Here is a 24,303-nt window from a genome sequence, read left to right on the forward strand (position 1 = left end):
ACAAAAATGCATGTGGGCAGTGAGGTGTGTAATAGCAGCCACTGATCATGGTGTCTGGTTTTCTAAGGAAATGATGAAGGGCAGGCAGTGGATGTGCTTACTTTGGTCTTGTTTTGCAGAAGTTCAGAGCAGCCAGTAGCAGCTGTGAAGAAGGTAGGCAAGTAATTTTTCAGGTTCTGGACATTAAGAGGATTATTTGTGCCACTTGAGGTCTTGAACAATTAAGAAGAGGAGGAAGCTTTTCTTATCTCCCCAACCTTAAGAGATAATTATTCTTCTGGCCAGATGGATAATTTGTAGATTGCAGTGCATATTTATGTGTTACTTGCCACTTTGTAGATGCCTTTTTGATTTATAAGAGCTGTTTTCTAAGGATGCTGTTGCCAGCAAGTGATTCTTCGTGACCTGGAAAGTACTGCCTGTATTTGAGTGTATTTAGCAAAGTATAGGGGTTTGACCTTTCCTAGAGATGGCTAATATAGGAAAAGTAAATAGCTTGAGATGTGATGTATACAGTACACATGGGCACGGCAGTCTGTTTCAAGGAATCATTATTTATTATATTGACATTCTTAGAGCTTAGACACAGCAGTGCTGGAAGCAACTTGAATAGTGGGTCAACAGCCTTGAATGTGTCAGATATGCTTCTCGTTCCAGTTTCGTAAACAAAATGAGAGTTTGAGCCACGTCTGAATTCTGATAATCTTCACCTTATTACCATGGTCTGAGCACATCACTCATCCATACTTTCCTTTACAGTCTTTTCTGTTGCCTTTGTGACATGAAGATGCTTCTACTGTTTACCATAGCTGGGGAGTATTCATTGATTGGAAGTGACTTGTCCAGTGCCGCGCAGGGAGTCTGTGGAGGGACAGGGTGTCCAAGATAAATCTTGAAAGCCTAGGCTAGTGCCATAACTGCAGGATCATGCATTCTCCCAGAATAATACCATCCTATGTGCCTCTCTGGCTCACTGTTGCCTATTTTGAATAGTTCGTTTGCTTTCACTTTTATGATCTGTATAGTTATGTATCCTTATTCTTAGTCATATCCTTCACATCATGAAGCCTGTTATCACGAGAGAAGTCCCTCAGAACACACTCACGGTATCAATACGTACATTTAAAGCTGTGCCTGTGTGTTTTCAGATACGTCTAATATTGGTATGCAGAGAATATAAACCCAGTGGAGTGTCCCTGTTGGGTCAAAAGAATTAAAGAGGAACTATTCCTTGCTTGGATGGAAGGTCTGTAATTCACCTTCTGTACAGGACACTAAACGCATGGAACAGACAAGAGTAGCAGGTACTCTCAAAAGTGGAGCATACTAGAGTAACTCCAATCTGCCATTCCAGGGCCAGCCTAGCACTGTTACTGCTACTCTGCGCTGTTTCCCAAACCAGCTTAATACTATAGCACCGCCTGCCAGTGGCTGTCACCTTGTCACTGTTTAATAGCAGCATTCAACAAGACACTGACATTTCACAGTCCAAATCAGTGCTTCCAACAGCAGCAGTTTGTTGAATGACGCTGGCCTTATGCAGTTTTTCTGGGGTAAGGTAAATCAAGTGTAAAGGGCGTGGATTCGTGTGTGTTGGCTTGCTCTCTCTTAGAATAAGCAGTTAAGGGGAGGCCTTTTTTTGTTTGTTTTTTCAGCTTGTCCTTTGAGGGAAGTAAATGAATGCTGGAGGAGAGATGAAAGTAGGGAGGGCATCTTAAAATAGAAATACACAGGTTGTCCCAGCAGTATGATGGTGACCCGGAACTGTGGACATGTGAGCAAAGTACCACTGGGATAAGAGCTTGTAGCATGTCATCTGCCACACAGCTACCTATGTGCACCTTCTAAATCGGTCTTGTTTCCTAATGTGCAGTAGATTGCTGAGTTCTATTGGTTTTCTTCAGTGTGAACAGAATACTGTATATAGCTCAGCCCCTTGAAAAGATGTGCTTGAGGGTCATCCCTGTTGTTTTGCATGCTGCGCGGAGATAACGTGTTTTAAATATGATGAAAGAGTATGTAGCGGTGCATATGGATTGCTAGTGGATGAACAAGGCAATAATGAAGTTACTGTGTTTAGTACAGAGGTAGCAATCACACCATTTTTCTGCCTGTATCAGAGGTTTGTGTGATGTAACCTGCTCAAGTCAGCACATGAAGTCTGGTTAGAAGGAAGTGTCTATTAATTAAAAGATTTCTTGGGTTACTATGTGCTTGTAAAAGGGATTAACTGGTCCTTAAGCTGCCAGTGATGCAGATACAATGCTATATGTTTCAGCAGTCGTCTTCAAGAAAAGTCACAAGATACACGCTGTGCATCTGACTTAACTTGTCCTCTCGCAGGGTACTTCAGCATCTTGTTCCTGGTATTAGATTAAAGAAACTTGAAGTGTAGTGTGAAGTAGATTTGTTAATACTGGCTCTTTGGTTCCTATTACTCACGAGGTCACCGTTTCTGTGCCTTGGTAATTGCTAGGTTTGGAAAGTGCATTTCCAGTGTTAGTACTAACATCAGGAGTTTTCCTCTCTGCCTCCCTCATGTCGTAGTTGAAGGGACTGCTGACATCCAGGGGGACTATTGGTGAAGGAATTGCTGCCTCTCTGCATAACCTTTCCAGAAATTCTATTACTTAGGCCAGTGATTAGGAGATGTAATGATAACTTTGCAGTTGGTGGAGCAGAGGGAGCACTGACTGAATGAGGCATACCCAAGGATGTCCTTCCTTCTCTTGTTTCTAAGACTCCAAAAAGTTTTGCCTTCCTGTGTCCCAAGGGTGATTTCTAGGTTTCATTCTCTTGAAAACCTGCCCATCACTTAAATGCATAGAAGGACTTGAGCCCTTAATAAAAATAAGGGAAAATCTTGAGAGCTGGACATTGTTGCCTGGGCTCAGATCTCTTGGCTGGCCCTTTCGGCTGTATTTACAGTAAGATGTTTCCTGGTTGTGTGATTTCCTCATTCTTTGCATCTACTGTGGCACAGACATGCATAAAAAAGATGTAAGGTAGAGCACAGATGCTGAATTCTGGGGTGATGAAAAGTTCAATGCTTTATGCAGAGCCTTTTTTCTCATTTCTAGCTGTAACAGAAAGCACCTGAGAATGGAATGAAAGGCATTAATAACCCCAGTCTTTGCCACTGCCTTCCTAACATTTAGCAACTCTCAAAAGCATAGAAGAGGTCCATTTATCTATTTATATAGTGTAGTGTGGGTTTTTTTTTTTTTTAAAAAAAAAAAAAAGAGGTATGAATTTATATTAGATCTCAATTAGCTCAAAGCCATTTTACCAGTCCCCCACTGTTTGCTAGCAGTGCTTGGCTGAGTAGAAAGTATGTTGATGACGAGTCTAAATGCCCTTTCCTGGGCTGGGCTGGTTTGCCAAGGCAGTGCTGTGGGGGAATTCAACCACAACTTCATTGTGTTCCCAGTTGCTAAAAAGTGCGGGGCACAGAAGAGAGTCTTGGACAGGCCAAGAGGGGCTGTAATAAGCCTCTTGCCGTTACTCAAGAGATCAAGGGATACTTTAATGTCCCCTCCTTCTGAAAGCCTCTTGGCTAGGCAAGACATACAGTCATACATGCAAATATTAGCCAGAACTAGAACACACAGTACTCGCAAGCTCTGGTTTCAATTGAGTCCTGGCTGGGTTGTTTCTATTTACTGCTGTATCCCAGTCTTTTGAGATGGAACACTAGCATTTATCAGTCTAGCCTGCTAAAATCTAGTGAGAGTAAAACTGGAAAAGTGGCATGGACCTTGCACTATTATTATCATTTGCGGAGCTCCGCTGGCTCCGATTAATTGCTTCCAGTTTACTTATGAAGAGAAATGCTGTGTCAGAATGGTTGTTGGCTAAAGACATGTACTCAGACACCTTATCAGAAAATCCTACTGTTTATGTCCTTTTTTTAATGATGGCAGGCAGTGCTCTTCATTCTGTGTACAGCTCTATACTTAGTGTCTAACCCCTGCAGTCCATATGTCTTTTTCCCAAGTACTGTAAGGAATGCTGCCATTGGCATAGGCAAACAGGTTTTCATTTCTGAAGCAGTGCATGTTTCTTAAAAGCCCAGGTGTGTTTGGCAGCTAAAACTAATGCCTCTGTGGTCTGGAGGTAAAACTAGCTGCTCTGGGAGAAGGGTTTTCATACACTACAGCATGAAAATGCAGAGGTTGACAGATGAAGCATTTGAAGTATAGTTGCTGAGAAGTGCTCTGGCTACATGGGGTAGAGGAATAGCTCAATTAAGGTAATTGTTTTCTGCAAGCTAATGGCTGCAGTTTCAACATAAAACCTATTCATTTTGGCCTCTTGAAATTCATACTTGACCTGGACTTGTTAGGCCACAGAGCTGCTGCAGCATTAAGCTATAGCTGGAGGAAAGACAGAATCCAATTACATTTTCTGTCTAATGGGTCATAATTTATGCTGTGAAGAAGGCAGTGATGTTGTTGGGGGGAAAAGGGCATTGAGCATGCTTGAATATGCATTGTGGAAGGCTGATTGTAAATGAAGATGAAAATGGGGAGGTATGCTTTCCTTTCTCACTTGTTTAGTACCGATGTAATTCAAATCAGAAAATAAGTAGTCATACGGGACCATACACAACACAGGCCAGAAATCTGGTTAGCTTTCATCTTGGCTGTCTAACTTGCTTTGCTGTGATTGTTGATTCTCCCCTTACTGTACTAAAACAGGATTGTTTTAATAAATTCAGCATCTTTGACTTTTTGCTTTCAGTTTCTGGTGACACTTCCAAAAGGGTATGTTCCTTCTCCTTTGTCCATTAAATGCTAATCGGTTTCACTTTTGTAAATAAATGAGGAAAAAATACCATTTTTTTCAGTAGTGGGACTCCAAATGTAGGCTCCTAAGCTGTGCTTAGGTATTCAGGTAGGAAACTTGCCCTACTCCTTAGAGAGCTGCTCAGAGAGGTTGGTTATTCTTGAAAGCCCAACTTTTAATTGATTTCTCTAAATATAGATTCAAAACCTGAACTTCGGACTTGTGTTGTCAATGTTGGCCTTTCTTTTTTACTTTCTGAGTGAAGGCTTTTACAGCAGCAATTATCAGAGCCTCTGAACTTTAACAAACATTTAACTGTTCAGCCAGGACCTCTAAATGTTCCTTAATAAATTATTCTCATTTGGGTGAGACTAAGGATTCTTGGTTCTGTACATTTAATTTCTAAACAGGAGCTATCACTGACATAGAATCACGGAATGGTTTGGGTTGGAAGGGACCTTTAGAGCCCACCCAGCCCAACCCCTGCAGCGAGCAGGGACAGCTTTAACCAGACCAGGCTGCTCAGAGCCCCGTCCAACCTGGCCTGGGATGTTTCCAGGGATGGGGGCTCCACTACCTCTCCGGGCAACCTGTTTCAGTACTTCACCACCCTCATTGTAAAAAATTCCTTCCTTATACCCAGTCTAAATCTATCCTGCTTTAGTTTAAATCCATTACTCCTTGCCCTGACATGCCAAAGACAAGATCATAAAAGACAGTTTAATTCATAATTTGAAAACACTGTAAAAAACGTCCCATTATTAAAAAGTGCCTGCCTTTTGCTGATGCCCCCAGCTTCTGGAGTGTTCATATTGGAAACTACTGTAATGTCATTCTGGAGTATTTGCATCACTGCACGTTGCTGCAGCTGCTGCCCAAAGACATTAATTGAGTTTGTAATATTGTGTATGCTCAAATCTAGTTCCATTGTAATGCAGAAGGATAAATGTTTTAGGTAGTACTGCAAAGCAGAAATCTGGTCTGGAGGAATGCCTGGATTTGAGACATTTAAGATTTTTTTGTAGTACCTTTGCACTCATTCCATACAGCAGAGACCTTCCTGGGAAGAGCACCCCAGAATATGATTCCAAATGTAAAATTCAGATGTTGGAAAGATTTGTAGAAAAACAACAACAAAAATGAGCCTATAGAAGTAGGCTATGTAGTCCTTGCTGCACTGAATCTAATAAACCTACAGCCTTTTATTATATTTGGCTCTTTGTACTTGCAGTTCTGTTTGGGATTGAATTATATCAAAGTAGTATAGTTGAGAGAAATTAGATTACCAGGAAATAAACCAGACTGAATGCAGGAGCTGGAAGGGCAACAATGTACTTCATTGAAAAGTACAAGGAAGGTGAGAGAGTACCCTCAGACAAGACACATGAGTTAAATAAAGATGTCCAAAGGGAGACTGAAAATGTCTGAGAATCATTTTGATTTCTTTCAGCAACAGTATCCTCAAATGTTCTCTCTGGCACTATTATCTAACTTGGATTATTTTTAAATTATTCCTCTGAGGCTGTGCTGGATTCAGCTGTAGGAAGTACAGAAGGTATACTATCTTTCATTGACTCCAGGCTCCCTCAATTCCAGAGAAGCATGTAGTAGATGCTTCACTCAAGTCCATGGAACAGATGTTCCATCTCTGCTGCCAAAACACCTTCAGTCACTTATTTAAAAATAAAATAAAATAAACAAATCAAGAAAACAACACCTAAAAAATGCTAACATAAAAGCCAAAGCACTGATGATATGCCATGAGAAGACAGTGGAAGAGACCAAAGTATTGCTAATATTTTCATTTTTGCAGTAGGAGAGAGTTAGGTGAAATGTGCCTGGATGAAATTGGAAGCAAGTCTCAGCCAGTACTGTGAAGGCAGAAATCACAAACTGTCAATAGTCCTTGTCAGTATATACTGGAGGAAATTTCCTTCCTAATCCAGGTATGCTCTGTCTGCCATAAACATCTCCGATTTGCTGGCTGTTTGGACTAGGTTTCTGACTGGAAGATCAAGGAGAGTAGGAGATCGAGCAAGATCAAGGACCTGGAGTATGCCAGTGACTCCCACTCTGCATTTATGATGGTTGGTAACTGGGGCTTGTATGAATGTAGTATCCCATAGAGAATCATACAGCAACAAGAAGTCTCCAAAGCAAAGACAATATGTATTTGTTGCCAGGATAGGCCTTTGAGCCAGTTCCAGTTTTAATTCACAGGAGTCCTTACAGGCTGCTTGATGTTCTTGTGCGCACACCAAGTGCACTCCCTAGTATTACAGTGTGGTAGAGATTTGAATGTAAATCAGCCCTTTCTGTATCATTCCATGTGGCCTTATAAAGGTCTGGAAGCAACTCTGAATGTTAGCAACTTCTTTTGGGTCTTCAGGGGTCCATGGCACTGTACATTCAGATAAACACTGATAGAGCAACACTTAGGAAGCCAAGAACTTTCCACCCTACGCTCTTCCGTTGGATGAGTAAAGGAGCCATGGGGATTGGAAGGCTGGCAAAGCTTTTTTCCTGAAGACCACTCCTATTGTCTAAAACTATCTTCTACGTGCTCATTTCTTTTCCAGCCTCTCTACAAGTGGACATTGTTCCAAGCCAGGGGGAGATCAGCGTTGGAGAGTCTAAGTTCTTCTTATGTCAAGGTGAGTGATGGCTTATGTCATCAGTTGTCTCTGTCTGGGTTTGCTGGGAAGGTCAATCAATGTATTAACTCTGGGGTAAAAGCTCCAGTACCAGGTCTAGCTGCAAGATCTCTTGCTCTTTCTTTCTCATGCGCTCTTATGGTTTATAAGACTGAGTAGCAAAGGCAGCACATGCTGTTTACTGGAAACAGTAAATGCCTTCTCCCTTGAGAGGTGGCAACAGAAAGCAGCTCCAGTGAACAGATTTTAAAATTAAAAAACAAGTACTGAAGTGTTGTCCGTAAGCTTGAGCAATAGCCACAACAATGGCACCTTGCATCACCTCTTTGATGTCTTGAATTTAGAGTGCTTAACTTCAGAGTAATTTGTTAATGCCAGTGCTTTAAAAATGAAAGTATGCTCTGAGCAAGTGCTGTTATGATGATATTTGTATTCAGAGGACTGTGGGATCAATTAAAGTCCCTCCAATAATAGGAGTTTGTCCAAAAAAACAAAGCCACACAGAGGAATGCAGCGATGTGAGCTGCAAGAAAGAAACAGCCTGGAACCACTCAATAACAATTCTGATTGACACTGGATGCAGCAGGACGTTTAAGCTGATCAATGCCAGAACTGCTGCTACAGCAATGTCACCATTTTGGTATGCAAAGTAGCCCAGCCTGCAAATACGGGTATTTATTGAAAATGTGATGGAGCTGAAGCAGAAAAAAATTTTTATTTCTTGGGCTGATCTGTGTAGTGGAGGGACTGGGACATGAGATCCCAGGATGCATAGAAGGCCTTTCTGGGCTAAAATGAGTGTACCCCTTTAGATTATAAAACCAACTTAATATCGTTTTTGCAGGATAGCAGCTGACCATTCACAGTGCTGTGAGAGAGAATTTTCTTTGCTTGCTTCTCAGGTACCAGAAGCCCTTCCCCTGGGTCAGTCTTCCGCATAGTGCTGCTGGTTGTATTTAATTCCCTCTGTGCAGATTTGTTGGGAACTCATTTCACTTCACTCTGTTTTCTTTTAGTGTCCGTAGGGGCAGGGGAGGCCAAATACAAAGACATTTCCTGGTTTTCCCCTAATGGCGAGAAGCTGACGCCGAACCAGCAACGCATCTCAGTGGTGCGAAATGATGACTTGTCCTCCACCCTCACCATCTACAACGCCAACATTGATGATGCTGGCATCTATAAATGTGTTGTCAGTAGCGTGGAGGAGGGAGACTCCGAGGCCACCGTCAATGTGAAAATTTTCCGTAAGAGAGCAGCTCCGAGGCTATTTTCTGGTCTACCTTGCACATGTATGAGGCAAGATTAGGGAGGCAACTATTTTACCTTCCTATAAAAGGCTATTTTTAAAGGGGAAGAAAGAGGGTGAAAAGAAAGGGGATGTTAAGAAGATGCAGCCGCTGCCTTTTTTTATTTTGAGGGGAAAGTGGGAACTAGGACCTTGGCCTGTCGGGGCATTACCAGCATGTCTGCTGCTCAAATTCTCCTGAAAGACAGGAGAGCAAGGGGTAGAAGGAGAAGATTCTAGTGCATCATAAATGTCTGGGAGGAGTAAGCAAAGAGAGCAGTTTTTGTGGATGACAGACATGCTATGAGATAAGACTAGTGAGGATCACGCATTTAGAAAGGTTGTAATAAGCCATCAGCATGTTGTCCAGCAGAGCCATGATAGCAGGTCCTTCCCTTCCTGCTGGGAAGCTCAGCAGTTCCAAGTTCACATTTTCTTTTTGCAGTGTGGACAAATCGGTAAGCTAGGTGGAGTATTGATTTGGCCCACTGATATGCCTGGGAGTCAGGGCTGGGAAATGGCATTCCCTTATTGCAGTGCGGTGCATTGAGTCAGGCACATCTTTATCCTCCCCTTGGGCACACGAGGATTTCTAGAGAACGTGTTCTCTGGGGTTTCTTTGCCTTCCTCAGGCTTGAGTCAGGAGCAGAGCTTTAGGTGTGCTGAGAAAGCTGCAGTGACTTTCTCCTTCCATTGTTTTCAGAAAAGCTGATGTTCAAGAATGCTCCCACTCCTCAGGAATTCAAGGAAGGGGATGATGCTGTGATTGTGTGTGATGTGGTCAGCTCACTGCCTCCTACCATCATCTGGAAGCACAAAGGCAGGGACGTTATCCTAAAAAAAGATGGTAAGGCAGAAGAGGCGTCTTGGTGCTTGTCCATTCAGGGGTCAAATGTCCATCTCCCATCAGGGCTCAAATCAGGCTCATACAAGGGGTTCAGGAAAACAAAATGGTGGTGATTACAAGGGAGGAGAGAAGCAATTTGTACCTAACACTAGGTCTTAGGATGTGAATTTAGTTATTCAAGATGCTGTGGTTTGGCAATGGCAGGACAATAACGTTCCCACAGAAATGGCCATCAGGCTTTGACACTGGAATACAGGCCAAGGAATGCTGGAAAAAGATTTCAGATAAAAGCAATGCCATCGAACAGAAAATCTGCATGTTTTGACGCTCTCCAGTGCTCCTAAGGAAAAAGGGCTAAAAGCTCCTTGCAAGAACATTTCCCTTTCTTTCAAAATGCTGCAGACTGTCATGCCCAGAGGGGCATTTTACTGGCAGAGGGGGCTCTAGAGCCCTGGCTCCAGCTGAGCGTTCATGCCTCAGCTGTGTTTCCCACATCTGCTTGTTGCAGGAACAAGGGAACTGTAGTAAGACTTGAACTCTGCCACCCTTGTGCAAGAGAGGCAAGTTTCAAATTGCTTATTGTCCGATACTAATTAAATGTAAGAGTGTGTGCGTGTGTGTATTTACCTGTTTATCTCTGTGTGTACTTACAGTATAAAGCACCAGAGCAGTTTGCCTGCTACCCACATCTGGTTTCTTTCCTGGCAATGTGAGGTCCATTTACAGCAGCATCTCAATTAAATGATGGGAAGGGAAATTTTACTAGACTAAGCCTTGTCTCAACCCAGAAAGGACAAGGAGAGAAGAACCTGTTACCTGCAGTGAGTTTTCCTGAGGATTCTTGGATGAACCTTCCTTTTGTCTTTTCTAGTTCGATTTATAGTCCTGTCCAACAACTACCTGCAGATCCGGGGAATCAAGAAAACAGATGAAGGGACATACCGCTGTGAGGGCCGGATTTTGGCTCGTGGGGAGATCAACTTCAAAGATATTCAGGTCATCGTAAATGGTGAGCAGCTTAGAGTAAGGCAGGGTATGTAGCACCTGCACCACAGGCTGCTGATGGAAATGTTACTTTAGATTCACACTCATGATTTACCATAAGTTTACTAATTTTTCTCTGCTGTGTCAAATAAAAATTGTCCATGAAATTGGCTGAGTGTTTACAAGATGTTTACAGGAAATTATCATGTAAAGAAAAACCTCAAGTGTCTCATGACTTAGAGTGAGGTATTGATCTTGTTGGGACTCAACAAGTGGGTTTGTCCTCGATACTGATTTTCTGTGTGTCTCCCCACCCCCTGCCCTTCCGTCCCTGTGCTAATTGCTTTGGAGAGCTCATGCATCAAACCTGTTGACTGAAACGGGCAGGTGGTGGCCTAAGGGTTTGAATTACTAGTGACATCTTCGTGTATTGCAGAGATTTACAGTGAGCCTTCCAGGGCTCACTCTTGCTCGCGTCTTCTGTCCTTTCTAACTTGAATGTGGATTCCTTCTTTTCTAGTACCTCCTTCTGTGCGCGCCAGGCAGAGCACTATGAACGCCACTGCCAACCTCAGCCAGTCTGTCACCTTAGCATGTGATGCTGATGGCTTTCCTGAGCCAACCATGACATGGACAAAGTAAGATGCTGTGTGCAATGTTGTGATTGTGTGTGAGCATGGATGTTTTCACCAAGGCCTGGAAAACCAGGCTGGAGGGGAAGCAATGTTTTAACTGGAATAAGATTAATTAATTTTTCTCACAGGAGAAAGAATGGCCTCATAACAGAATTGCAGTTAGCTTCTGTTGTGGGTTAACCCTGGTAGGCAGCGAAGCTCCACACAGCCACTCACTACACACACCCCCCGAGTGGGGTGGGGAAGAGAATCGGAAGGGTAAAATCCGCAAACTTGTTGATTAAGATAAAGACAATTTAATAGATGAAGCAAAAGCTGCGCATGCAAGCAAAGCAAAATAAGGAATTCATTCACTACTTCCCATTGGCAGGCAGGTGTTTATGTTTATTGGCAGGTCGGCTGTCCCAGCACTTCTTGTACACCCCCAGCCTACTTGCTGGCGGGGCAGCACGAGAAACAGAAAACCCTTTGACATTGTGTGTATGCCATTCAGCAATAGCTAAAACATTATTGCATTATCAATGCTGTTTTGGTCACAAACTCAAAACATAGCACTGTATGAGCTGCTGTGAAGAAAATTAACTCTATCCCAGCCAAAACCAGTACAGGTTCCTGGAGAAACAAAATAGCAAATTTTCACTGTCCCATTACATTCTTTGTCAAGTTGCAAATAGAGATGAAGCTTCATGCTGACCAGACCTGTCCCGTGGGTCAGTTTATTATCATCTGTTGCACTGGTGGGGAAACTTAGGCAAAAGCAGATGCTATAACTTGCATTTGTCATGCCAGGAGATCCACATGTAAAGTTTTCATTTCATCAGGTCTAAATTTCACTGTCAGGCAGTGATACAGACTTCAGGTATACTGTTCTTGAAATTATGTAGCCTTTGGTGAAGGTTATGAGGACAAGTTGTAATGTTGAAAAAGCTGATGACAACTTGGAATACTGCCTCGATATGCAAGGACAGAAGCCACCTTCAGTGTTGTTTATAGCTCTTGCATATAGGCTATGATGTGTCAGGGGGCGAAAGGTTCAGCTGCCGAGAGTCCTAAGGTAGGAGGGATTAGGAATAGATCAAAATGTAAGCTTTGTAGCCCATAGGGAAACGAAAAGGCCCCTCTCAACCTGAGGAGTTTCAGTGTAGTAACAGAGTTCTAGCATTAACAACAAGCCTAAAACAAAGAGCCTTTGATTGCTTCTCTTCCCCAACACAGCTAGTGTGCTTTGTGCCCTGCAGGGATGGAGAGCCAATAGAACAGGCTGATGATGAAGAGAAATACAGTTTTAACTACGATGGGTCCGAGCTCATCATCAAGAAGGTGGATAAGAACGACGAAGCAGAATACATCTGCATCGCTGAGAACAAGGCTGGCGAGCAGGATGCCACCATTCATCTCAAAGTCTTTGGTAAACATGCTCTTACCATCCCCCCTTTCCAATCCAGCTGGCTATTGGTAGCTCACTAGTGCAAGCTGGAAGTAACCTACTTATCCTAGTTAACGCCTGATGTGGCTTATCCAGAGCTGCTTCTTTCACAAGCAATGCTGTGCACCTCTGCCATCATGCTAAGCAAAACAGACTTTGTGTAATTGTCCAAAATGGATGCCAACTCCATTCTGCTTCCTCTCTGATAAAAGCAATTCAGTCTTGTGCAGGGGGGGGGGGTGAGATTCACATGCTACTTGAAAGATATTCCAGGCCCAGAGGACTGAATCCTAATCCAACCAAAACTGCTATTATAAGGGCTTTAGCACTTCAGTGGGACTTGCTATAAGCTGGACAGGGAGGTGAATTCCACCCCACCACTGTGTGAATGACCTCAAGCTTGCAGGAATGAATCAGCAGCTTTTCTACCGTCCATGAATCTGGGAGTGTTAAGGAATATAATTCTCCCTGTCCCATCCCTCTGCAGCCACTTGACAAAGCTGCTTATCAAAAGGCTAATTTGGGGCAGAGAAAGCAGACAGTGGAAAGTAGAGGTGGAAGACTTGGCTGGTAATCCCAGGGACTGATCATTTGTACACTGTTAAATGGGTTCTGCTTCAGATATGCCCTCTTCTAGTCCTCTCTTAAAAGCCTCAGCTGTAGGAATGTGTAGAAAAGCTCTTCTAGTTCTGCAAGGAGGTACCCTCTTCTCACATGTCACTCTGCTCCCTTCCCAATACGGCAGTAAACTTGTGCCAAATCAAAAGGCTTTTTTCCCCAATGCTGGTTGTTTCAAACATTGCTGTTGACAGGCAAGCTTCATTCTGAGCACCAACTGAATGAAGGTTGCTTTTTCTTCTCAGCGAAACCCAAAATCACCTATGTGGAGAACAAAACAGCCATGGAGCTGGAGGATCAGATTACGCTGACCTGTGAGGCATCTGGGGACCCAATCCCTTCCATCACTTGGAGAACTTCCACACGGAACATCAGCAATGAAGAGAAGGTATAACCCTTCCCAAAACCATGGTCTCATTTGCTGGGATCAGTGCAGCTTGTATCTGCCTGCCTCTGCTGATCCAGAATGCATGATAGCTGCACGCAGATGCACATGGAAATCATGGCGATTCCCCTCTCTGTAGTGAGAACACGTGCAGTCCTGCACAGGCTATCTGCTAAAGGGTCAGCTCCGCAGCTGAAGTAATGCCATAGGTGTCCTTTTGTACAAAGAGCCATCTCGGTTTGTAACAACTGAAGGTATGCTTTTTAATTCCTGCTGGTATCACTCTGAGTTGAATTAACGTGAAAAGCAGTAGGCCCTGGAACCTTTTCAGAGGAGTTTCCAAAGGGACCTACAGTTGCAGAAAGCTTGTGAAAGGGTTTTTCCCCTCTGTTTCTAAGCTGAGAGGTGGGAATGAGCACTCTGATTCCAGTGTTGTGCATGCTGTCATTATGATGATGATATGATCTGGGAGGGTGGCAGGCGGAGAGGTGTGGGGTATTCTCTCAAAGATGCAGTGGACCAAAATGAGCCTGTTAATTCCTTCTTGCTTTTCTGTATTGTATTCTAATACTGCCTGTACCTGAAGCACAAACGCCTGGCTGCCTTTGTGTTCACCTGTTTGTTGATCACTTCAATACCATTTTGTTCTTTAAAAGACAAAAATAATTAGCAGTTTTTCTTTTAAAAAAGAGTGCTGGGTTTTTTTACTGGCCACAATCCCCCTTAACTAGACAAGATCAGGATGTGCTGTATTACTGTAGATATTTCGTAATAGTTGCATAAGGCGATCAGGGGGCATAGTTTAGAGCCAAAGAAAGCCTAGACAAAAGTTGGAGTAAGGAGTTGTTGCTTATTAATAATCTTCTAATAACAGGATGCTTCAAGGCTAAGCTAAATTGGGCATACCAGGGGTTCTGACTCAATATGAAGACAGCAGCTGATAGACTGTGAAAGTCTTAAAGCGACAGAGGTATCTGCTGTCAGTCATCCACACAGCTGCCATTCTGCACTGTAGCTTCCTAAATGAGCTTTTTTAAATCGCCTTCGTGATGTCAGCTCTTCACCATGTTGGTAATGTGTAACATATTAATCAGGATGCCAGAGTTTTCCAGCCTTTATTCTTTCTTCATCTTTCAGATTCGAGGGCCAGTGTAAATCCCTGCAATGTTTAGAGAGAGATTTCCATTGTCTTCAAAAACTGTTGGCTTGGGGTCTCACCACAGCATGACTGGGGGACCTGCTTTGACAGCATAAGGTTGTTCATGGTCTTGTCTCTGTCTAGGAGAGTGGTGGGAGGAGTTAAGTGCTCTAGTGCTTCTAGCACTGGAGTTTGGATCACAGCCAAGGAAAAGAGCTTGGGCAGGGAGAAGAATATAAAAACTGAAATAACACTAAATCAAGTAGAAGTCAGTAGGAGAGCCTGTTTGCAGGGAGTCCCGTCTGTCCGGCCCAATTAAACTAACAAGATCTCAGTGGCAAAACTGCTAACCATTTTTGAGACTCTCATATATCCTGTTTGATGCTGTTAAGTTGGTGATCAATGTTAATACTCTGATAATTTCTTACATACATGGGGGGAAAATCAAAAGTCTGAGGTACTACCATGTTTAATATACTGGTTCAAACCTTCAGGGCAAAGATTTTTTTTTTTAATCATATACCATGCACTTTCTAGGCAGGATATTTTTTGTGTGTGTGTTTAGTTTTGTGTTTTACTTTTTCCTGTTCTCTATCTTGTGCTGTAAGTTTAGGTGAATGGTACAGATGTCCACAAAATCCTCAGGTCAAAATTGCTCTTACAAACATTCTATTACCTGTACAACCAAATGCATATATTCAGTTTACTATCCACTTACTGTCTCTGGGATAGCACAGGGAAATGGATGGTGTTTGATGTGGGACAAACAATAGTATTTTTAAAATTGTCAAGCCCTACTTCTGAATATGTTCTAGATACTTGGATGCATCTGTCTTGCTACATGTTGTTTACTTTTGTAATCATACTTCAGTACAGGTTTTTAAAGGTCTAGAGGTGCCTTAACTCCCATGAACATTTGGTGCTTCAGAAAAACCTACCCAAACCCCCAAACAAACAAGAAAAACCCTCTCTGGTGTAGAGGTTCCTCCCCTCACCTCAGTCTTTGTCTAAGAACAGAGACAGCCTGATGTGTAGACAAGGGGCAGGAGGTGCTATGGTCCAAACACCTAAGTTGACAGTGTCAGAACTGTTTCAACGTTCCCATGCTTCCCTGAGAGACCTGTTGATATCCTGGCATGCACAGCAAAAGATTCTCCTCTCTGTGGCTATGCCTACCTAATGTGGCACACCTTGGACAAACAATCTTTTGCTTTGAGGATGGTCTGCAAAGGTAAGTGGTTGTGACCGTGCTCTCGCAAAATCAGATGATTGGCAACTGTATACCAACACAGATGAGCAGACTAAACTTCCCAATACTGGCATGGCACTAGTAAGCTTCCTCTTACTACTAAACTGGCAGCTTGCATTCTTCTGCCCTGCAGAGAGTACAAGTAATATTTAAAAAAAAAAAAAACCAAACCCAAACAAACAAAAACCCAAACCAAAAAACCAAACATTTGCTTATATGTTGTTTACTTCGGTTGTGAATGTAGGAACATGCTACTTTAGGAGAAACTTTTGCCCTGTCAGTTTGAGATTCCTGTCTATCACTACTGCAGAACATAGCAAGAACGCCTGGAAAGTCATCAGTGTGATGATTTGAAATCTTTATCTTTCCTCAAGTATTTATTGCTGTGCCATTGCAGGGAGGAAGAATGCTTTCTCTTTGAATGATACCAGATGTAAAGCTGATCAAGCCAGTATGCCATATTCCCCATCACCTTCAGTATATGCCCTTTTAAGAGACATGTTTCTTATATTGCTCTAGCAGAATACTAACTGTGATTCAGTAAATACAGTTTTGATCTGTTGTGTATTGGTGTATACAAGTTTTACAATTGCAGATTGTAAAGTGCAGATGCAAGTGTTTCCTGTCAGATTTTTGGATGAGGCAATCACTAACTACTCCTACACACGCACTTCCATGGAACGATTGTGGAGACAGTCCTAAGTTTCTTACCCAGCAGTATAGCTCGGTGTGAGGAATGGGAGGGGTAACAGGTGATGCCTTCATGCAGGCATTTTTAACATCTTGCCGGAGCTGGCAAGTGTCTGTGGCGTAGGATCTAACTCAGTACTGCTGTCTGATCTCCCATGCTAGCTGGCAAGTCAAAAAAAAAAAAGTGAACATTTTCTCACTGGAATGAAAGAAACAAACAAAGAACAGAGGAAGAGGTCAGCCCTGGTATTCTTCTTCCTTTATCCTAGTTATAGTTTAACCTGTATAGTGTTATTGAGTCTTTTTCACCGAGGCTGTCCCACAAGGTTCCCTGTTCCTAAAGTAGGAAAATGCAGAAGTCTGACTTGTGAATGGGTCACAGTTTGAGAGGCCCCTTTAGTAGGTGACTGCTTGTCTGAATAACAGATGTCTTCGTCACCCCTCTGACAGGTGAACTACACTGCTGTGTTGTGCTACCCTGAGAACAGTCCAATGCATCCTTCCACTTATTTTCTGGGTTACTGTTACTGACCAGTAGCCTCTATCAACTCTATGTTCTTGGCAGCTAACGCAAATAGCTAAGTTGTTAAAAACTTAGAAATCTTTAGATGAAAACAACTTGATTGAATTCCAGCAAGGTAAGGAGTGCCCCTTTGCTAGGACATAAGCATTGGGTTGCCAGTGTTGCAGCAGCATGCTAGGGCACAATAACCGGAAGATAAGAGGAACTCATTCCCTTGCACAGCTCACTCTAGGTCAAATTTAGCAGTGAAGTAATTAAAAAATTAAAAATTGAGTGAAAGAGAAGAGCCAAATACTCTGCTGATATGCAAATAAGCATTGTTGCAATACCATCAGCAAAGTGCTTCTGGATGTGATGCAGCAGATCTAACATTTCAAAATTTAACTTAATTTCCTGATTTTTTTTTTTTTTTCTTTTAAGTGGGCAGTATACCTTGAATACAATTCTCTGTCTTAAATTTGTGTCGTACTTCGCATCTCATGAGATGTACATGGGAATATCTTTGGATTTAATGATCCAGGGAGTAAATTACATTGGCAGTTCCCAGGAACTCCCTTGTAACTGAAGATGCTCCCATTTAACAACTTGCTTCCAAAGGGAAGGGAAGATGCTAGCATGCATGAGGCTCTTGGTTTCCCCTCTGTCCCCTGCATGATGCTGACTAGAGCTTGTGTATCTCTTTGTCTTGTTGAGGGAGAGTCAGTATGAAACTCTCCAGGATGGAGAATGTGGTTCTGCCTCTTTTCCCCACACCCATGAGTGCCATTACAAAGAAACATCACACTCTAGGAGTGTTGGAACAGGCTTTTTTCCTATTTCATCTTCCTTTAGGTTGACAGGTACTGAACACCAAAGACTAAAAATATGTTTTGTTTTGGTTGGTTGGTTGGTGGGGGTTTTGTTGGTTTTTGGTTTTGTGGGGTTTTTTTAATTCCTCTGTGCTGACACCATAGAGCCTCAGTGAATAGGACTGAAAGGGGACTCGCATGGGTGTAAGCAAAGCAGTTCCCCAGCTAGCCTGGCTTGCTCAGGTACAGAGAATGACCGGTACATCAGAAAGGGATTATGCTGAATTATTATGGTTGCTTGTTCAGCTTTCAAGGAACTTGTGCACAACAGGATATATATACATAGAAATGATCAGATGATAGGAGTGTCCTAGCCCATGCAGGTGTTGGTGAGTTTCTCTTCAGGTGGCTTCACCTCAGGCCTCTAATTACAAGCAAATAACTTGCTTTTATCAAAGACATTCTAAAACATGGCTGTCTGTACCATATTTTAATACTTAAGTCTCACAACGTTCACTAGAAGCATTGAGAAAACAATACTATGTTCTTTATTCTCATTTCCTAAGCTTTCATCTCCATTTCTGTCATGTCACTCTTGTGTATGCTGTTATATCCACACATCAGTAATGCTTGTGCCTCATATTCAATAATGCCGTCATGGCTGTGATATCAGTAGGTGATTTTTGACTCCTGAACTGAAATGGATCAAATTGCAATTGAAATAGAGACCAGAAGAAAAACATTTGAAAGATAAATTATAGGGGAGAAACAGAACCTAGCAACTTTGGTCTTTCTGAACCACAGTGAATACGGTCCACACTGTTGGTGGCTTTCTCCGAACGGGAAATGTATGTTTATTGGTAAGGTCTGTGCATGCTTCACTGATGCCTGTTCTTTGGTTGTCCCAAGCCCAGTAAGGATTGGGTGCACACATCCCTTAGCATCATGAGCTGGAGGTGCAAGGTTCTGGCCTGTTGTCTCCTGTCCAGGGGGATCATACTGTTTCAATGCTCTGCAGCTCAAGGTCTCCTACTCCTGGCACAGTATGCATGAAAAAACATGTACAAATGCATGATCACATTAATGGTATGAGTGTTAATGTTAATCAGTGTGTGCGGGTGGCTAACAAACCAGTGTTAGAAAACCAGTTCCGTAACGGTCTTTGCAATTTAGTGACCTAGGTAATCAGTGAGATGTGACAAGGGAAATAGTCACTTGATACATAAAAACAGAAGCGGTCTTTAGGTATCGTTAGCCTTTGCTTAATTATTTTAAGACCAATTTATAGGATATTAAATTTTGAATGCAAATCTAAATTGAGGTTATATTGGGAAATGAAAATTGTGATCACCCCACACACATGAGATACACAACTTGGAGCCTGCATGTGCACAGAACGCAATGTGGTGCATACACTATGATACCTAAAAGCAACCTTTGATAAACTTTTATTGCTTTTTTTCTGTTGTTGTTGTGTTCTATATCTGTTCTCTCCAGGCTTCGTGGACCCGGCCCGAGAAACAAGAGGTATAAGATTACCAGACCTTTAGCAAACTTCTTAGTTTTTTGGTGGTTTTGTTGGGTTTTTTTGTTTGTTTTTTTTGGTTTTTTTTTAAGCATTACAGATTAACAAATCTCTAGTCCAGTAACCTTGCCAACTAAACCAGCATTAATAATATGAACAAATTAAATATCAATACATAAAAGAAATAGCTTATAGAGTTAGAAGTTGCTTGGCATGTAGTAATGCATTTTTGGATGAGCAAACTAGCTGTGTTGGGAGTGAGTAATTCTGGTTGTCGCTTTAAAAAAAAAAAAAAGACAAAAATAAAAGCAAATGTAAAATCTGACAAATACTGCTTTCACCATTTTATTCTATGCTACCAGTGTGAATCATATCTCTCTTCCAGAGTTTTAAGAATTAGCAACAGTGTGTATTCTGGGAAAGTTGGTTGGTTGGTTTGTTTTTTCCCAAAGATAGCCTCTTCTGCTCCAGCCAACTCGCCTGTTTGCTCATGGTACTCCTTAATTTTGACCTTCTCTTAAAGGACAACTGCATCATGTTCCATTTCAAAATCAATGCAGATAAATATTTCACAAGTTATATTTCTCCAGAAAATGCTCCAAATTGCTACATTATTATTTGCCTTTGATTTGCAAGGGTCAGTGAGGGGGTGTGCGATAATGTAGTAACTCAGTTTGGTGCAAATGTGGTTGGTTGCTGTTTTATTTCACATTCAGTGCTTTATTTTAAAAATAATAATAATCTACCTTTACATGTAGCATTCTTGCTTCAAAATGGACCAGAAAGTATGTTTCCGAGCAAAAAATAGGCATCAGGTAGAGAACAAAGTTAGCTATCGTAACTGGGTGACTTGTATTTTTAGGATCAACTTTGTGAAGGCTCTGGGTATCCTGGATTCTTTTTTATTCTTAAGCCATCTTAATTCAGAGAGACTGGTGTGTCCTAAACAATGTGAACCTCTACTCAAGCACTGTCTGCCTTTGTTTCATACAGGGCTGAGAAGATACTGCCCATTCTTACTTCAAAATAATCCGTAGGAATAGATGAATTGTGGCAAGTGAAGGCATTGGATATTCAGACCAGTTTGCGTTGAAGAATTTGGAATTTGAGTAGTTGTATCTCTTCAGGCCTCATGTTAATTCCTATTACAGTTGTCTCCGTCTCCCCCCTGCCCCAGTGTTTTCACTGTGCTGTCTCAAGCTTTTTATTGATATGAGTACTAATACTATTAAGCTTGCTGTCTCTGAACTTCTTACTGTGTCTGTGTCTTAAAATATCCAAGTGTGGGGTTCCGTGAGAATGCTGTTGAAGCTTATTGTTGCAGCTTGTGTAGATATATCTTTAAAATAGCTAGCATGGGGTCTTTCAGCAGTGTATTCCAGCAGCAGGGAGTTCAGTTCTCAGGAAGCTGAGTGAATACATGGCATTGTTTCACTCTTACTAATACATTAGCTAGTCTAAAGTAAGGAAGTCTCTATGAGCTTCAGTCATAGCAGCATATATGGGTGTTAAATCTTGCTTTCCTTGCTTTGGAGGCACAATTGCAGTTAGCTGCTTCTTCCTCTAAACCATAGTCAGCTCTGCTTACTGTGTACAGTCCATAATGACTCAGTTCACCATTCTGGTCCTGCATATACTGAAGAATTGTTTAAGTCATATTAGCAGTATATGCTAACAAAAAAACCCCAGATTTTGACGAACAGATGCTAAAAAAACTCATTTTCAAGCAAAATTACACCACAAATTGGTGATGCCTTTCTGGTAGCTGGGAATTAGTGTAACCTTACACATATTAAGAGCTGCAGATGAATTCTGGTTAGTGCAGTGCAAGCACAGAGCTAGGAGAGACCACTTGTCTTCCTTCACTAGAATTTGTAGCTGTGGTCAGGATTCACGGGTGCTGTTTTGTAATGATGTCCACCGTGTGGAAAGCAGGTGAGGAGAAGATAAGACTGTGTGAAATTAAGTCATGGATACTTGTTTGTGAAAAGACTGGAAAACCCAAAAGGTGGAGGGAAGGGGGGTAAATGCATTTCCTACTTGTCTCTCCTCTTCCCCTTTGGCACTGAAGTATCGAAATCTAGGCCAGCTTTGTACATAGTGACTATGTGCCACATGGCATTGTCAGAATTTTCAGAAAAACACCTGCATGTAGCTCCAGATAAGCTGTAGTAATCGGCGATATAGAGAACCATCATACCCTTTTCTGTAGAGTGGCAGTTGCTATGGCATGAGTTATTGCCTATGTCCCTTAGGTTGTCTCTCCATTACTATGAATCATTTTGTCATCCAAAATCCTTGAAATCAAAGAGGCTAGGTAAAGGGATTACAAGTGTCTACATCTGGCTCACGAGTTTCTACCTATCCTATGTCTCTAATGGCCAGCAATTGTTAGCATCTGATGGTCAGAAATATGAATAAAGAAAACTAGTAGCATGCTTTCTTAGGTAGACATTCTTCTCATCTTTGGAGTATTTTTCCTGATCTTTCTTTTTCTTTACCTTGTGCTTTTTGCATTAAGAAACAGAGCTTCATGTTCACAGTTGGTTGCATTACTTGTAAAGTTATCATTTTACCACAACTGCCTACCACACTTCTGTTTGCATTAGATCTTGACAAAGTGGGGAAAAGGCAGGTGACACTGGATTTAATATTACATTTGCTGTAATGATCATGTGCTGGTATTTTGCCATGTTTATACTCTTTCCTGCTGATGGGGTCATAGGGACGAGTATTTAGAATGTTCACCCAATTCATGAGCTAAAAGAAGCTGGGAGCCTCTGCAGATCTGGAGTCTTGACATTTATGGATCCTACTGCAATAGTTTCAGAAGTGAGCTGGGTTTTGTAGTCAAATCACAAATCAGACAAAAGGATAACAATATAGTCAGCCAGTAAAGAAAGATAAAAGCAGAATTTGGTTGTGTAAGATACCGCAACAGACTAATATTGTGTTAAGCGATCCTTCCCTGGTTCTAGGAAACGATGCACACACCACCACATGTACAGGAAATAAAGAATTGTTCCCAGCAACACAAGGGACCAAGCACAAGAGAGGGAGTGGAGTTTGTAGCTTGTCACATTGGTCAGGGATTGCAGCAGGACCTGTGTGCAGGGTAGAATAGAGAAGAAAAATACATATTATTGGTTTTGTGTCATCAAAGGCTACTATTTTTGTGCATATGAAATCTGACTAGCTCAAATGAGCTAATATTTAGAACTAACAGAGGTAATCACATTTACTTGTAGAAACTTTGTCAGTCTCAGAGATTGAGACCACGAGCTCAAACAGGAAGAGGCTTCAGGCCCAGAGGATCCGACCGCTTGAGATACCAGAGATGTACTTTGTGCTACAGCTCAGTGCCTTTGGCTGTTTAATATCCTCAGGGTTTTTACTTATAATCTCAGTACTTGTCCTGTATCTTCCAAGAACGTTAATGCTCTTGGAGCATTAATTGCATTAAGTGTGGCAGGCTGCAGCAGCAGGCACAGCCACAAGGGTACCTAATTTGTTCACTTGTGCTTGTGCCGATTAGGAAACTAGATGAGAGAGTTGGTGCTTTAAAGCTTCCAAGCTGAAGCACAAGCACCAGGGTGGAGGGAGTAGTCCATGGCCTTATGTGCTTCATGTATTAAGAGAGCACTTGGGCTTTGGTCATAAATTGGAGAGGGGAAAAAAAAAAAGTGATGTGGGATGGGATCGCTGGGTGGCTGCAATCCCTTTGAGCAGATGGTAGCCTGATTTTACATTCCTTGTCTCTCTGTCATGGACATCCCTGCACTTTCTTGCATGTGGTAGCAATTCCTAAACTGGCATATAACCAATGCAGATTTCTCTAGAATTTTCTTGAAGCATGACAAGACTTTGAAGCAGGGTTATCTCTAGAAGGGTCACATAGTTTTCTTGCCCTGTTCGCTGTACCTTGCTCTCTTCAGTGCCATGTTCAGGTGAAAGTTCTGAGCTTTCATTTTGCCTGATTCAGCTGTGAGGTCTGGATCTGTTCTTATTCATGCTATTTCAAGGTCACTGAAATAAAACAAGTATCAGTGAGAGAAGAGGAAGGCCTGAATTCTCTGAGTGGAAACGCAGTAGCAGTTGGGGAGGTTTTCTACAAGAGCATGCTGGCAAAAATTTTTAACCAGAGCTGGATCTCTACAATTCTCATTCTGGGAAGAAGCTTGATGTTATCTAGCTGTCCTCAGAGTAGCATCTGATACTTTGGTCCTCCATTTCATTTTTTCCCCTTCTCCTGAGTGCTTTGAATCACTGCAGTTGGCCCTGTGCGGCAAGGAATTTTCTTGTTGCTTTTGGAAATGCCTCTCTGTGCCCATGATTTCACCTGGCCTCAGGTGATCACTTCTGAAGTACTGAGCACTGGAGGGCTGGTGTGAGGTAGACTTGCATTTGTTCCCATCCCTTTAGTCTGCACCACAGCCTCAGAGCTCAGCATCTAACTCTCTTTTCCTTTCCTGCCAGACCCTGGATGGGCGCATCGTAATTCGTAGCCATGCCCGGGTGTCGTCCCTGACTCTCAAAGAAATTCAGTACACAGATGCCGGAGAATATGTATGCACAGCCAGCAACACCATCGGGCAGGACTCCCAAGCCATGTACCTTGAAGTGCAGTGTAAGAAGCGAAGGATGGGGCAGGGAAGGGTGTTCATGTGTTTAGAGGGGGGACTGTTTTGATTTCCTTTTTGTGTGATGAGACTGAGGCACCTATGGCTAGGGAGATATGTGTTGTTTAGGTGGAATGCATGGGAAGCAA

General features: G+C 42.3%; 1 protein-coding gene across 1 annotated transcript in view; it reads left to right on the forward strand.

The window, feature by feature from the left end:
• The first annotated feature begins 6,117 nt into the window (after positions 1-6,117).
• NCAM1 (neural cell adhesion molecule 1) overlaps positions 6,118-24,303 on the forward strand; it is a 60,190-nt gene continuing 42,004 nt past the window's right edge. The window contains exons 1-10 of the mRNA XM_075723407.1: positions 6,118-6,145; positions 7,368-7,442; positions 8,468-8,686; positions 9,431-9,574; positions 10,446-10,583; positions 11,079-11,196; positions 12,432-12,601; positions 13,483-13,625; positions 19,508-19,537; positions 24,012-24,162. Coding sequence (XP_075579522.1) covers positions 6,118-6,145; positions 7,368-7,442; positions 8,468-8,686; positions 9,431-9,574; positions 10,446-10,583; positions 11,079-11,196; positions 12,432-12,601; positions 13,483-13,625; positions 19,508-19,537; positions 24,012-24,162 — 1,216 coding nt within the window. The remainder of the gene's footprint in view (positions 6,146-7,367; positions 7,443-8,467; positions 8,687-9,430; positions 9,575-10,445; positions 10,584-11,078; positions 11,197-12,431; positions 12,602-13,482; positions 13,626-19,507; positions 19,538-24,011; positions 24,163-24,303) is intronic.

This window comes from Pelecanus crispus, chromosome 19 (assembly GCF_030463565.1).
Source record: "Pelecanus crispus isolate bPelCri1 chromosome 19, bPelCri1.pri, whole genome shotgun sequence".
Lineage (NCBI taxonomy): Eukaryota > Metazoa > Chordata > Aves > Pelecaniformes > Pelecanidae > Pelecanus > Pelecanus crispus.